We start from the raw sequence: 16,653 nt of genomic DNA, 5'->3' as shown, positions 1-16,653 counted from the left end.
TGGACCACAACGCTATGCACAAGCCCCAGTGCAGCCACAAGATGTTCCACACTGGAAGTCGGCCATTGCCTTCCCGGGGATATATCTAAATTCCTGTCGGATACAACAGCTCTAGTTAGAGACAGCATCAGACAGACATGCCTTGAACAAGTGCTTTTCACAGCATGGACTTGATATGCAGTGTAAAGCAGGCTTGAATTGACTCCGCTGATCTTAAGTCATAAAACATACATCCCTATGCTTCAAACAAACTAGTGCATTTTGGATACAGGCTACAAATTTGATTCAGCACATACTAGCATCAGAAAGGTACCATCACCTGTAGCCTTCTGTAAACTTTTTAGCTTCCTTCAGGAAAACTAAGGCTAGCACCTGACTTCATGTGCACACAATCATCACTTTCTTCTCTTAATAAACAGAGAACTGGTGCTTCACTATCATGCCTCTTCCTGCAGCAGTCCGAAACCTTCACTCTGGTAAATTCAGTCCTTTCTCAGTTCTCTTCCAAATATATTTTTTACGTTTAGAAGAACTGAGGACAAGGGGGAATACCCCAAAGAGGCCCAGTGCTTCCCTCCTTGTAATGAAACCCTGTAATGGAATGCCCTGCACTCCAATTAGGAAGAAATGCTAATTTTCTCCAGTTGACCACCCCCTCTAGATGTATCTAATTTGTTTCACTGCTTTCATCTCTCCCCTCCATCGCATTTTCATTTAAAGGTTATGATCTGTTTGTGCCCTTCATGCCGCGCCCTGACAAGACACCCCTATGAGAGGTTGCAGGGGCCACGTCTCCCTTCCTAACCCCCTTCCCAAACAAAAACCAAAGCTTTTTTCCCTCCACTGCCTCTTTAAGAAATGCAGAAAGATGAAGGGGAGGAGCAGGGAATTCAGAAGACAATAATTAAAAATAAAAAGTAAGCCCTCTTGCCAGTTGGGTTGTTGGTTGTTTCCAACAAAAGGTTAGAGACCTTTGCAGCATGACCAACACCAGTATGACCAGTGCAGGCCAGCTGGGAGAAACAGCATTACAGAGCTTTGCTACTTACGCAGATCCATTTTAGGAACAGCTGCCATGCAAGAATACCCTTTCGCAAAAGGTTTTGAGATACTGAATTGTTTAGCTCCTTGCAGGGTTGGGGAATGCACCCTCTCCCACCTGTCACAAAGAGAGTCTGGTCAGAAAGGACAAGGAAAGTTGGCTTAGCTAAGGAGAAAGTCTCAGTAAAGCTCTTCCTCCTCCTCTCTGAATGGGTTATGCCTTGTTTGGGGAGCCTGTGTTTTGATAAGTTCCTTCAGGAGAACAGAGGCTTGAGCTGGGTAGCATGGCCTTTGGAATAGCTCTTTATGGCATCCCTAAATTTGTGCTGCTGTGGTTCTGGCTGCCTGCAGGCAAGCTTGTAAATCCTCAGGGCAGAACCCATCTGGACAGGATGCCTGCCCAGAAGAGCTTTCTACAAAGGCTGTATCTGTAGCACATATGAGACAGGCATCCAGATCACCATGCTGGTGCCACACCACTTCCTATAAAAATTTCAAAGGGCATTTTCACCAAAAGAATATTATTTAGAAATAAAAATCCAGCCACCAACCTACCTCTGTTTCCTCTGACAAGGCCCCTTTGCAGCCTGCCCCAGTATTCTCAAACAAAACAGTAACCCTGGAGCTGAACCCTGGGTCTTCCGTACATGCACACCCTGCTCCTAATCCAAGACATTCATTACTTGTGTTCAGCCTCTCCCTCCCTTCACTTCAATTCTCTCCTTCAATTCTTGTCCATTAGAAAGGAAATCCCTGATCTACATTCTCTAGATGCAAGTTTCACCACACATCTGTTATCAACACCCTACAAGTTGAAAGCACCCGAAGACCCTCTTTGGAGGCAATGCAGCTAAGTGGTCCCTGACTGAAATAGAGTGGGAACTGCTGGGTTGCACCTGTGGCGCAGCCTGGAACAACCACCCTTTTGGAAAAAGGAGAGGAACAGCTGGATACATCACCCAGGCCAAGCATTGAGCAGCCTATTCTTGGACAATAAGATGAAGCTGGAAAAGTACTACAAGAGTGTTTTCTGTTATAAATAGGCACTTTGCTAATATTGCCCAAGATAGCCAGCTCCTTCTCAGTCATTTCCTGCTGCAGCCCCTGAATCCCGTCAGTCAGAGAGCTATATGCTCCATTACAAGCTATTTCCTCTCTATGTTTGCAATGCCTCCAAAAGCTTTTGCAGAAAGTCCTGATGATCCCCCCCTCCTGCCCCCCTCCACAGACACAACTCCCTCATAACTCGACTTTCTGGGACCACAAACAGGGAGCGGGTAGGAAGCACACAAAGATTTACTCTTCACAGATAGCACCCTTGCCCTTTCCTCCCCCTTCAGGCCCCCTCTCTATCTGGTCTATGCGAACAATCCCCGAGTGGGAAAGAACGTTTGGAAGAGGCCTGTGTCTGGGCCAGCCGCCTTTCATCCAGAAGATGCCTCTTCCCGTTGGAAAATACAAGCATTGTGTGAAAACATTTTAATATATTCATACACATTCCTATAGCTCACAGGAGCGAGTGGGTCCCAGCACCCTCCCCTCCCTGCCTTCCAAATTATTTTCATAGGCAGCGATGCACTGGGAATGCCACCTGTTTTCTCGAATGCCCGCAAGTATGTAAATTGTGGGAATATCCAGGCCAAGCGCTGTGGTTTTATTGTACTGCAGAAAAGATTTTACTAATTACTTGCCTAAACTCCAAAGCAGTACGCCTGCTTTTTTACAAAGCGGGAGAGCAGGGAAGGTGGGGGTGGTGGGAAGAGGAGGAGGAGAAAAAAAGAGGGGGGGGGGAGACAGAGTAAAGGGAAAGAGGGAGAAGGAAAGGGAGCGCAAGGGATGCATTTCAAAGTTTCTCCAGCAATTGGATGGGGGGGGAGCTGGGCCCAATGTGAAATCATAGAGGTCAAAGGTGGGTCTCCCTCCCTTGTGAGAAAGTGGTGAATCAGGACGGTTTATCAAACGATCATTTTCTTTTGAAACTGGGAGGCAGCGGCTGGGACAATTCTGCAGATGTGCTTGATGAGTTCGGGACAAAAATGGGCCGCCTCCTCCCCCCCTCCCCCCTTTAAGGTCTCCCATCAGGGGTTGCTTCTCCCTCCACTGCTTCCAGGACCCTCCCCTCCCTTCTTCAGTGGTCAGCTGAGACCCCCACCCACTGATCGCCTTTGTATTCCTGGCCTTTGGACACACTGACAGGGCCCTTTATGAGACCCCAATCAAGACCCCCATGTCACAGGTACCTAGTAGAGATACCAGACCCTTTTCAAATGAGGAACAACAAGGAAAATATGCTGGCCCATTGTCCCAGCAAGGCACCAAGGGAGATGAAAGGGACAGGCTGCTCCCTCTCCCCAGACCGCCTGCCAATCAACCCCAGTTATTAAGGTCACGATGTGGAAATTCTTTTGACCTACACCTAATCAAAGATGCACCAGGGCCTTTTGAGACAACATGGGGGAAGGTGGGAGGGCAGGCATCCCCCCACCCTCCCCACCCATAAATACAGTGGAGCTTCCAAGGAGAATTTAGTAGGAGTTACCCCAGTTAGTGCCACAGCACACTTGCCCCAAGTACCACTGGGGCAGCCGAGCTGGGCTCCATGCTTGCATCCAACCTCAGGAGAGCTTAAACTAAAAGCTTTCCTCATTGAAAAGTTATAGACTGAGCAACACTGGAGGTGGCTCAGAAGTCACAATCAAGGACCCTGTGTGACAAGTACTAAGCATCCTCTTTCCCATTCCTGATAACTTTGGTTTGCGCAGGCTGTAGGCTTCATGAAACATGCTCAGCACCATCCATCGTTGGGCCCTGAAGAAGAAAAACTCAGTGGGCAAGAACCTATGAACCTCCAAAAGCTGAAGCACCTGGAAGAGTGGATTGATGCCAGCAGTGCAGAGCAGACATTCTGAATTCCCCTTGCATTATACAGGATGAAGATACTATGATGACGTTGATGGTGGTAGTTCTCAGGACTATGCAGAAATCTCCCAGAGAGAAGTTAGGACCCACCTGCAGTGACAGAGCAGTCAGATGGGTGGTACAAAACAGTTAGAGCATGGGTCAGATGGGATCAGAGAAGTACATCCCACCACACAGTTCCAGAGCACTTGGAACATGGACAAGATCACCTGCCCCTGAAAAGTTGTTCTGGATCACTCACTGTCTGATCATCACCACACACTCAGTAACAGAACAGTTAGATATGATACTTCAACCTGACAACAGCGACACAAGAAGTGACAGACTACAGTCTGTGGTAGTTCACACAAAAGGGCAAAAAAACCTCCAAACCCCAGAACAGAATCACTTTTCAGCATACATAGGAAGCTTCAGCAAGGGCATGATTTTGAATTAGGTCCTCCAGAAGAGCCACATGGTATAAATCATGGCCACCACCCGCACACCTCAGACCAATCCTGAAGAAACAGAGACTTCTGGCACTCCTCTTCATGCACCATATCTACCACCAGGCAGGGAATACCCTTCCTGATCCCACTGCCAGCTTGCTGCTCTCATCCTGTTGGCATCCTTCAAAGCCCATTTGGTTCAAGCTCTTGGTGAAAGGCAAGCAAATTTGGGGTGGTGGTAAAGACACAAACAGTGTGACAGTCACAGCAACCAAGTTGCAGGTTTCATTACGCTAAACACTTTGCTCATGTGTGGGGTCATCTTCCTCTGCCTTTTATCCACTTTTAGATTGCGAAAGACACCAGTTCAGTGCTACTCAGAGTCCCCCAACTCCTGTCAGAGAGCCTGGGGAAGATAACAGCCTACCAGTGGTGACCAACTGAGTGGGAGATGAGAAGTGGAAGATTCCAAAAGAGCTTTGGGACAAAGATTCATGTGTTTACATAAATTCTACTATACTGCTTCTCTACTGCAAGTCATTGCCATTCCTAAAATTATCCCCTTGTTCCTTGGCTCTTACATAATTGTTGAAGAAGGCGGAAGACAGTTTTTTCTTCTTGATGTTAAACCAACTAGCTCCTACACCAGAAATTACTTAGCTACAGCAAGGCATTGCCTGGTTTAGGCTGTTATAAGCCAAGATCCAGATGGACACTTCAAACCAGCTATCTCCTCTACTGTTACAATAAGGTGCAGTGCTCAGAGCAGACATGACTTCAGCACTGCAGCACAGAAGACAGAGGTGAGTTTCTTACTTAAGGGCAATATCCTCCACTATCGCCCTCCTTTCAAATGCCAATGGCAGACTGAGGACCAGCCCCCTGCTGTCCTCAGAGTGAATCAACACTCCTTTAAAGGGGCTAGGCTGCTATCTTAGGACACTACAGCTCCACTTCCCACCTCAGTGAATGAGCCTGCATCCTCCAAGTGACACCTCCAGCCTCATGTGGGAGGAGTAACAGTGGAAGCTGAGCCTGGTTAGAGGCATCTGCACCTGTGGCTCTCACCGTGCAAGAAAGTTCCATCCCTCTCTGTCCCTCCCCGCCCCCAAGAGCGGCCCTTTGAAAGGCAGGGGAGGGAACAGACACTGCTCTAATTGTAGGAGTGAACACTGGCATCCTCCTGCCCATCTACCTTTGCACTCCATTTCTGATTCTCTTTGAACCTCTGGTACAGCTTGTTAGGTCGCTGCCCTCCTGAGAGATCAGAAAAAAAAAATACAGCAGTGATTACTATTGTACACTGATTTGCAAGCTAGAAAAAGAGAGAGAAAGAGAACAGCCTCCATGTGTCAGGCTATGAAAGGGCTGCGACCGAAGCTGCCTGAAAAACAAACCCTTAATTTAAATGTTAATGAAAGTGCTGAAGAGACATCAGAGGCTTTAGTTTCTCTACAAGGAGCAGAATCATCAGGTCTAGAATTTATGGTCCCCTTCACCTCCCCTCTCCCCTTCTCTGCTCCATCAGCCAGAGAAGTTAGGAAAGGCAAAAAACCCTAATTTTAACATTAACTCCACACTTCCACCCTGGGATGCAATTGCTAAATTATCTGTTGGCAGGACACTGATCAAAGGTGGAAAAACAAAGGCACACTGCACAGCCAAGCAAAGGTAAACAGCAGCCAAGGTCTGGTGAAGTTACCTTCTCCCCCTGCGTACTTAAAAAGCAAAGAGAAAACGATCGCAAACTGGAAATAGAAACCTCAAGCCATAAGGCTGCCAGCCTCCTCAACTAAATTTCTTCTGTCACATCGATTAAACAGACATGGATTCTCCTGTGCAAACCAAGCAGCACAAGAAAGATGCTTCCCGCAAGCTTTCCGAGACAGACTTTTCCCTCAAGCAAGGGGAAAGATGAGAAAAAACTGCAGGGGAAGGAAAAAAAAAAATTTCAATATGCAACACAGCTTCACAGGATTAGAAACAGATGTCTGGGTTCTAACTCAGTTAGCTACTGCCTCCTAAAACCTGCTCACCTGCCTGCAACACTAGTGAGCCAATTCACACAGTCACAGAAAATATATACATTAGAGTATTGGCCAAAAGTGACAAAAAGGGAGCAAGCCATCAGTTGTGTGAGCTTCAGAGGGCAAAAGAAAGAAACTGAAGAAAGGTAAGTTGCAGTTTCTCAACCTATAAAAGTGTTTGCATATGTGTTTGTTTCTAGAGGAGAGGGAAAAGGGACATGTATGTTCATGTGTTCAGCCATGTGAAAAATACCAAATACAGTCGTCATCGCACAATTAAAGAAGGTAAAACAAAGTTGTCTTCCTCCCAACATCAAGGCAACACTCAGGGCACATGGATAAGACACAGGTGTCATTTTAGCTCCAGAGGGGAGAAACTGATACTCATTTCCTGCTCTTCAGCTTTGGGGTGAAAGAGCACCAAGTCAGTTATGACTATTGCATATATCTAGAAACCTGCATCCAGATCACTCTCTGAGGTCAGTAAGAGATGGTAGTTAACGCCACCACTAACTCTACTAGTCCACCCTGGGATCTCACAGTTGAGCAGGTTCTTCCTGCCCCTGCTTAAGAAACAGCTGCAGGTCAGAGTACCTTCTCAATTATTCAAACCAACCAGGCTCTGCAGAGATCCCCAAGGACATATTGCTGCTTGCTGTTTTGCTGGCAATGCAGAAACCAGAATAAAACCCAGTTACTTGTCCCAAGTCCTAGCAGACTCAGATTGGGTAACTGCACAAAGCTAGGCCAAAACAGAGCACTACTACAGCCAACAGCTCATCTTGATATGCAGTAGGGGGTATCTACTGATAAAAGTGGAGCAAAAAATGAGGGTGAGGGGAACATTATCAAACATTTTAACTGCTGCACGTTAGGCTCCAATTGTACAGTTAAAACCGCTGCAAAGTTGCTCTGACTCAAGTGGGTTGTTTTGCTCTAATGCAATCTGCAAGATCAGATTGTTTCACTTTCACAAAAAGTTTCCAGATAACCATTAAAAAGAAGCCTTCAAAATTAATCATTTTGATTGTTCCCAATGGAGAGAGGCCCATTCAGTCAAGGTGCCTGTCAGTAACCCTTCTCTTCCTTCCTTCCCCAGCAAGTTTTGGGTATGTTTTACAATTTGTCTGAGGTTGTCCACAGGGGCAGAGGTCTCCCCAGATATTACTTCCCCATAATATTCCATGGGAGAGGCAATTAGGTTAACAGATATGCAAATTAGCATGTTAAAAGAGAGGAGTGAAGTCTCAACTACAACACTGCATAAAATAGAAGAGAGAGAGCAAGCCTGGCTTTTTAAATTCAGCTGCTCACAGAACTATTCATTTTCCTTTAAATTAAACTTCCGATGCAGATAGCTAGTCTTCGGTACAAACTTTCCTCCCCTCCAGAGTAAACCTGCACTTCATCAAGGCAACATTTGCAAGGAGAGGTCATGTACTGCAGTAGACCAATGACACAGTTGGAAAAGGAGAGACCATCTTTCAGGCTTACACACTCAAAGCAAGTCTCTGCCGCGATAAGGCATATTACAGTTGCCTGACATTTCCCCAAATTGCACTGAAAGTTTCCTAGCTCTCTATCTATAGTTGCATGTTGAAAAGCATGTTTGTGCCTCCATCATCTCTTTTCTTGATTTTTAAATAGCAAATGCCAGTGGCCAGACCCAGCAGGAGAAGCCATCTTAGATTTGAATACTTTTTTAATCCAACACTGAAGAACTTCTGAATCCAAGATTAATAATGAATTTAACAGCAAGGTCCACTTTTTTCTTTCCCCTCCAGTTTACAAGCTTCTCTATCATTAGGGGGAAAAAAGCTGCAACAAATTTTCCCCTAAATAAAGGAACATTTCAGTAGTACAACATATATCATAAGCCTTATGTTTCTGCAGCCATAAATGCCAGGCAATTGGACCTCATTTTCTCCATAAACCTATCCCTCAAATTAAATAGTGTACAGTGGTCACTTCTCTTCCCTGGCTACTGCCACCTTAGGGAATCACAAAGCATGAAGGTGGTGCCACTATTCCACTAGAAACCCCTGGGTTTGCCTCACTTTGCACATTTGAATTGGTCCACTGCACTCAGGCTTGCCCTGGTCCCTGAGCACACATAAGTCACTGCAGTAAGCACCAGTAAATGAAAGTTTAACATCTGCATGATGCAGAGTTCAAAAGGCAAATGAACTCAGGGGGAAGGGGATTACAAGCAGCTAAGAAACATGGTTTAGGGTACACAGCCTCTGTGTAAGTACAGCATTTTACTAATCCATGGAGAACAACAGCTCTGGAGACCAATTAAAACAGTTGCTGGAGCAAGCTGAGGCACCCTATTTTAAGGATACTCTCAGACTCTTCTCTAGTCCCTGATGCGACAGACAACGTGGGACCTGCTGTCCCAAGCCCACTGACCAGTGCATATATGCATAAGACCTGCTGAAAACCCAGAAGGAACACAATTCCCTCCCCATCCCCACTACCCTGCAGGGCACTGTCAGGGATCCCCAACGCAATGAAGCTCCAATAACACACATGAATGTGAAGGCACTTTCATGGCTGAAAAGGTTATACAAAGGACTAAGCACAGTTCTCCCCTACACATTAAGAAGAGAAGATCCAGTACTCTTGGTCCCCTTTTCCTGCCTTTTACCCTACTTAATCTCCCTCACGGGCATCATTCTGTTTGCAGATCCTCCAAGCATCCAGCCCAGCATCACTACATGAAGAGCAAGGAAGCCTCCTCCCTTGTTCAACACATCTGCAGGACGATCTCTGTAGTGACACAGGCAAACAGCGGACAAATCAAAGCAGAATACCCAGGAAAGATGCTTGAAGCCAGAGAAGCTGCACAGGTCTCTGAAGTTTACAGGCACTGTCCACTAGACCAGCAGTCCAGCAGAGCAGGACCTACAGCAGACCCAGCAGAAAACCCAGCTGTGGGTCAGGAGTGCATGGGATACTTTCTAAGGAAGCTTCACACAGAGGGAGTTATCACTGAAAAGCAAGAAGAGAAGTTTCAATCCTGCCCATTAACAGCTGAGGTTCAGTAAGAATACAACCCTGACTACTCTAGAGAGTCTTAGTCCTGGCAAACCTCCAGGTCAGGAAACTGCAGCCTCTCCAAAGCACTCTCCAATGGCTAGAGCTAGAGGAGCCCTCCCTGCTCCTAGCCTACCACGCACAACTGCTTTGAGCTGCTCCTGAGCTCTATGGACACATAGTAGAGAGAGCTGGTGGGTTCTCAGCACAATGGCCCAAAATACATAGGTGGTTGGAATCTGATTCTACAGTAGTTCTACACCAGCAGAACTATCTGTTCTTATGGAGGAGTTCTCAGTTTACACCAGCACAAGTGAGAACGGAGAATTGGAAGGGCATGTCAAATGTTTAGAAGGAAGTGGAGGTTATAGGCCATGTTCAGCCTCACTGAGGAACAAACGCACCCAAACTCTGGCAAGAAGGATGGGGACTGCAAGGGAGGAAAGGCTTCACACCCAAGTGCATAGGGAATGCCTACGGGTGAAATATGGGCTCTTGCAAAATAAAACAGAAAACACAGAGCTCCCCAAAGCAGACCTTGCTAGAAATCAGATATTATCTTCTTGATACTCACTCTCATTAGACAGCAAGCAATAAAACCTATTAGTGAAAAATTCATCTCCCCTGCCCCTTGCCCTGGCCCTCCCCCATCACATGCCCTCCTGCTCTGATCCTCTCTCTCTTCTAGGATGGCTGTGATTTGTTCTGAGAAGGGACAGGTTTATAGGTTAGCCGACACCTTCTCTCTGTGGAATTTTAATTAACTTCTCCCATCGTCAATATGTTAAGGAGCAGGGTTCCCATTATACGAGGTCAGCAGCGTGTTTCAGGCCCTGCTATATCAGCCGTCAAATTGAAGAATTAATGACGTGGCTAATTGGCTCTAATTCTCCACCCCCCCCTCCCCAAAATATGGAGGGGTAAGGAGGGGGAGGTAGGGTAGGCTAGCGGGGGAGGCTGGTACAGTCCACAGTCTCATAAAAAAAAAAAAAAGAGAGAGTGCACAATTTAAACCCACTTGTTCATGGGGTAGCTGTTCTACCACCTCCCATTTATCACCCTGCAGGGAAGAAAGGGGGGGTGGGGAGACTGTGGGTAAATATTATGACAGAGAGTGTGCACAAGCATGCACACCAGGGAGAGGAACACTGTCCTGACAAGAGGCCACCTCAGTAGGTCATCACTTAGGAGTAGGAAGCAGCATGCCACTGGGCTCTCACCAGTCATAGTGCTAGAGCCGGAGCCTGTCTGCTAGAAAAGGAGCCCTTGCTACACAGAAGGCAGCAAAGGGCTTCTGTCTTAACTTCTTCCAGCAGCATTAATGCACATGGCACTTCTTCAAAAATACTATCTGTCTCAAACACTTGGAGCAATGTGACGAGGGAATGGCAAAATCATAGCAGGCCTCGAGGGTCATTTCCCTGACAATGCCATTAGCTCTGTACCACTAAGTTTCTGCTGCTTGCAAAACAAGCTTAGAAATCGAATGAGGACAGCAGTTGTGGGAAGTATTTTGGTTTTGCACAAGCCTAAAATTCACTACTTGCAGATATCACATGGGCAGCAACAACAGCTCTTCTTCCCCCCTTCCTTGAGGAAGGCTGAGGAAGAATTTCTCTTACATGCGGAAGACCAGCTTAACAGTAAACCAAAGAGACAGATTGTTGCTGGTCAGTGTAAGATTTTAACAGCGAGAGTTTAAGTTTCTCAGATTTTTCACCTCCTCAAGAACAGGAGCACTTTGAAAAACACCCTGGAAGATGCTGGTGTAGGTACTGCCCTTGCCTCCCATGCTGAAGTTGTAGTTGTAACATTAAGCCTGCACTAGAAGCACAGGGCTACAGGCAACAGAGGCTGGAAAACCTCATCTCTGAACTCCACTTCCATCTTTCCCAGTTCAGCATGTTCAAAGGAAACCGAGCTCTAACCACTGCACACAGCTCCCAAGCAGGGACCTTTTTGCTTGGGGTATCTTCTGCCAGAGAACGAGAATACAAGTTGGCATCTTTTCAGTACAGAAAGCCTCAAGAGAATGCAGCTCATTGCCTCTAATTAGCAAGTCAGAGAGTTTGCTCTACAAGTAAGAATGAACAGGTCCCACCTGAGACAGTAACAGGAACACAAGGCCATTTTCACAGCCTCTTTATGAGCTAATCACTCCACTGTTATGGGGAACGAAGACTACATGCTCTTCCCTGAGTTCCTGCTGCAGGCACAAGCACCTGATCAGCCTCCACCCAAATTAAGTCCCTGAAATGTCACACTGGTGCCTCAGAGAGATTTGTGGACACACAGCCTATCCAACTCCTTTACTTCTCTGTTGGAAATTGGGAATAAAGAGATCTCAGTTACCTTAATAATGGGCTGATAGCAATGGACCACACTCGATCCTCTGTCTGCACTGTATGTAGACACTGCCCAACTCTGCCCGTGGACAGGGACCAAACCTAAAGAGAGAGATGCACGTTATGCCACATCACCCAGAAGGTGCAGAAGGTAGGACGCACGCTGCTAATGTGCTGGAAAAGCTGCCAAAACTGCCATGCTCACCTTCCCTGAGATCCTCTCCCTGAATTTCCATTACTTATTTTTGAGGAGCAGAGCCTTCAATCACTGGCAGAAACAAGCACTTTAAGTTACACAGAGATTCAGCTTATGAGTATGACCTTCCATCCCACTGGTAACAGAGGGAACACCCCCAGATGCTCTCTAGGGCAGCACTCAACACAGACACTTCTCATCTTCTGTAGTTAAATAAACAAGAAGGGGGATTTGTTCAAATCTCTGCCGTTCTCTTGAACAGCATGGGAAGATTTTGTACCATACCTGAAAAATTTCCATTCATATTATCTATAAAATTAATCATTCGCTATCCTGTAAAATAGTTTTTTTTATAGACCCACTCCCTTTCAACGAATTTTCTTAAATGTACCCCAGGCTATTTTCAAATAGGCCCCCCTTGCTCACTGACAATGTGAGAGAATCTCTTCCCTCCCCCATCAGCACATACATGCACATCCTCTTGCACCAGTTCACCACACACACCCCTTTGTTTCTGGGTCCTAATAAAGCCCCCCAGATTCTTGCTGGGGTCTCTGTTTGTGGCCCTCATTTTCTCCACCTTGCCTTCATTCTTGGCCCACAGGACTCGAGCCCCCCAGTTCCCTGTAACCAACTGCAATGTTTCACTTCAAGACTTCAAAGCTGGGAGTGCCCTATTTGTTTGTTTGTTGATAATGCCCAGGATTGCAGGCTATTCTTGTCAGCGGGGAATTTAGCACCTAGTGTCAGCAAAAGAAGCAGAAAAGCTTAACTCTTTTAAGGCATCCCTATCTCCTACAGGTTAAAAATATTGCTCAGAGCACGCTATCTGGTACCTATCACACAGGAATGTACATTAGCAGCTCTTCAGGGCTTAGTCCTAATCAACGCTCAGCAGAGCCCCCAATAGCTTAGACACTTAGAGCCCCTTTAAAAGGCTGGTAGGGATTCCCTTCCACCCTCCAAGAGTCTCATTCACACAAACAAGGCAGACTGCAAAAGAGATGATAAAAAATAAGAGATGAACATCCCTAGAGCCTATGCTGTGGGGACCACTGGGTGGGCAAGATCTCACACTAGCTCCAAGAAAAACAGCCTTAAATTCCCCTCTGGCCTTTAGGAATTTGTTCTCAAGGTCGGGGAGGTCTGTCCTCTGGCTGCCAGGGAAGCAGCAAGAAGGTGTTCTAGCAAAGAGGCTCCACAGAACAGAGAGAAGCAGCCCTGCTTAAGTGTGAGACAAAGCAGCATTAAGGCCTCATTTCCAGGAGACAACAAGCATCGCCAACAGTGCCCTTTGCATCTGAGCACTGCTCTACTTGGGAGTGATTTTACCCAGGAGTACACCCATACAGAGGGACCAATGAGAATAGACACGGTCATGCTGCTCAGCAGCCTGTCAGATAGTTACCCATTACCACACACTTCCTATAAAACTTTGAAAGAGACATTTAAGTCTTCCTTTGCCCCAGCTTCCCCTCTTGCAAAACAGGAAGAGCAGTTTTTCCTCTTACGCCCATTAATGCTCTACTATACGTACCAGAGACCAAGAGTATCCATCAGCCCACCCTGAGTAACAGCCAAAGCTTTCAACATATAGCAACCACTTCCAACAATGAAACAAGTGGTTATGAAGATGCTAGGAGGTACTGCATCATGCTAGCAGGACAAGGTTAAACACCTGTGTGGAGTTTTCTAAACTACTAAAACAGAGCTGGTTACAGCTCAGGAGAACAACTCTCCAGGTCCATGTAGGAACAAAGCACTGCCAGCCAGATCCAGAAGGACAGAAATCAACCAGGTCCTCCCTCAAAAAGAAATAGCCAAAAATTACATGACAGGATTCAGTGATGCCAACTGGAAGAGAAAAATGGGAGCTAACAGTATTCATAGTCTAACTTCACTCCTGGTTTCCAAACCAAGAACCATACAAAATTACAAGAAAAAAACAACAAAAAAACTACAACAAAACACACACACAAAAACCAACCAAACAAACAAACAAAAACCCCAAAAACACAAACCACAAATAAATAAACCACAACCCCACAGATTTGGAAAAGACATCATGCTATCCCTTAAAGAGACTGAATATACAACAGAGAGTATGTGAAGCAGCACTGCATCACAAAGCAAGGATACGCTTGAGATACATACGGCAAATTTCAGACTAACTGGCATGGATCACTGCTACAGTGTTAAACACATGTACAGTGAAAGCAGCAAAACATCAGCTGCTGCCTTCTGTACTTCTTAGTTTAAACCAGTAGTTGATGTTGTAAAGTACTGCCAAATCTCTGTCTTGAAAATTTGGCACAGTAAGCATCTTTTCAGAGACATGAGCCTACTCCAAGATACCCAGCACTCCTCCTGCAGACACACAAGACAGGGCTCACAACAGTGCTGCTGACACTTAAACATTTATGGCACAAGACCTCCCAGGTCACCTCTGCAGCAGCACCTGCTGGAACATCACTGCTCACCTTCGCTGTTCTGTCCCGGGAGCCGCTGACAATGAGGCCACCTTGGAAGTCCACGCAGTTCACCTCCTGTTCATGCGCAGAGAACTTGACACTGTAGGAGCCATGGATCTTGTGAAGGACAATATTTCCATCTCTGAAAAACAAATCCCCAGGCAGGGAGTCTGTATCAGCTGCATCTCCCTTGGACATGCACCTTCCATTAGTGCTTAGGAGTGCCACAAAAAGACCAGGACTGATCTCTCATGGAAGCTGAAATTCATGCCTCCACTCCTCACACATCACCTGTTCTCTTGCAATCCCACATCTGGTCAGTCAAAGCCTGATCTGCCACACATGAAAATTTTCCTGGCTATCTTTCCACCCTCCACTTTGTGTTAAGCTGCAGAAACTAGCAGAGCAGCCATTCCTCCTCCTACTGCTTTGAGCTTGCCAGAATCCTGGCTGGATGCTGAATGGCTGGAGTAAGGGAACAAGTGAGAGGTCATTCTCACCCATGCCCAAGCCTCAGCTTTTCATTCATTTCAGAGCAGCCGTGCAGGGTATTGTGCTTTGAATTAACTACAAAGACATTTAGACTTTTTTCAGCCAATGCAGTTACTGGAATTTTAAATGCACGCCTTCATTTTCACCTGAGTTTTGGGCTACAGTTCACAGGGGAGAGTCTCAAGATATCCAGAGCAGCCAGCCATGCTTGCATCTCCCAATTCTGTGCTTAAGTGCTGTGTATATTAATAGCTAAAACTTTATAAATAACAGTTCTGTTATTTGCTGTAATTGAAAAAGGTCAGTCAAATGCAAAATTAATTGGAGAAGTATGTGTGTGCTGGAATGCTTGGCAGTTTTCCCCTTCTCCACAATTATATCAGTAGGTCTAATAAACATATAATTGTCTCTAGAAAGCTTTATGCACTACTGCGGTCCCAGTTAACCAGCAGTTCTGAATATTAGAACACAGTCTAGCTAACCTGACCATAACAGGGAAAGAAATGAAAAATCACACATCAGTCAGGATTACCTGATCAGTCAGCCCTGATTCACTAATCCTGTGGACGTCTACACAAGTTCAAAAGAGAAAAGGACACTTTGTAAGGTCAACAGCATAAGACTCAGCTCCTCCACTGCTGTAGTAAAAGCTTTTTCAGGACAGAACCAAATCATAAGAGAGGAAGCAGCAGCAGTTGAACACAGCCAAGCATGAGGACACTGTGTAGCAAGATTGACCCCTTTGCTCTGGGCTGGAGTTACACAAAACCTTTCCAACTTCACTGCCACACTCCTCGGGCTCCTTCATTCACCCAACTTACCCCCCTCCACTGACGATGTGGGAGTTGACAAGAACAAAGCGACATACGTCCTCCTGGTGGCCGGAGAAGATAGCTTGAGGGTGACGCTGCAAACCCGTACCATCTGGACAGAGCTGGTAGGCCTGGATGTTCTCCGCTTGAGACAGATAGAGATACTCACCATCTAGCTCCATCCAGGGCATCAAACTGCAAACAGACAGCAGGTTGGGTGGGTGCAAGAGTGGGGAGAAGAAAACAAAACGAAAAACCTCACACACAAGAAGAAAAAAAAAATATGCATATATAAACATATCAACAAAAGCAAATGCCCACTCAAGAAAACTGTGAAGTTGGAGCTGCTGGTCACATGCAAAAGCAGGCCTTAATATAGTAGCACAGCTAAGAAGTGAAGCTTCTCCAGCAACAAAGCAGATCACATTGCTGGCATTTTTCTAACCAAGAGCTGAGGAAAAGGAAGAATGGAATCTCTGAAAGAGAAGATGGCCAAGAGTCTAGTGAGTTTAGATAGGAAATACTTAAGGCTCCCTGACCCCTCTTCATGAGTCCTCTACTTTTTAAGAAACTAGACTATCAGGCATTTGTGAGCTATGCCAAGCATTTCTAACAGAGCCTTTAATACGAGGCTCTTGGTGCAAACAGTCAGTCTTGATCCTGCACATTATTTGCTGATGCCCAGCAGAGACCACAAAGCTGCCACTGTTTCACATGCATCTGAGCAGGGGAGCAGGTCACATCAAATAACACAGGTCTTCCTACAGACAGAAAGTCCTCCACCTCCTACATTCTCTGGATGCTGATACATAAAGCAGCAAGGTAAGCCTGATGCTGTCCAAGAACTTTGTACTCATCTTGTAGAGGAGGTATTTTTCTACGT

At 46.0% G+C, this 16,653-nt stretch overlaps 1 protein-coding gene across 2 annotated transcripts in view; it reads right to left on the bottom strand.

Moving 5' to 3' along the window:
• The window catches only part of FBXW4 (F-box and WD repeat domain containing 4), a 63,044-nt gene that overhangs the window by 33,028 nt on the left and 13,363 nt on the right, over positions 1-16,653 (bottom strand). For both annotated transcript variants that reach the window (XM_069796824.1, XM_069796823.1), the window contains exons 3-5: positions 15,780-15,965; positions 14,476-14,608; positions 11,807-11,901 (exon numbers count right to left, since the gene is read on the bottom strand). In XM_069796824.1, the coding sequence (XP_069652925.1) occupies positions 11,807-11,901; positions 14,476-14,608; positions 15,780-15,965 (414 nt within the window). The remainder of the gene's footprint in view (positions 1-11,806; positions 11,902-14,475; positions 14,609-15,779; positions 15,966-16,653) is intronic.

This window comes from Haliaeetus albicilla, chromosome 11, assembly GCF_947461875.1.
Source record: "Haliaeetus albicilla chromosome 11, bHalAlb1.1, whole genome shotgun sequence".
Taxonomy (NCBI): Eukaryota; Metazoa; Chordata; class Aves; order Accipitriformes; family Accipitridae; genus Haliaeetus; species Haliaeetus albicilla.
Note: the sequence above shows the minus strand (reverse complement) of the source record. Positions and strands in the feature narration are given on the sequence as shown.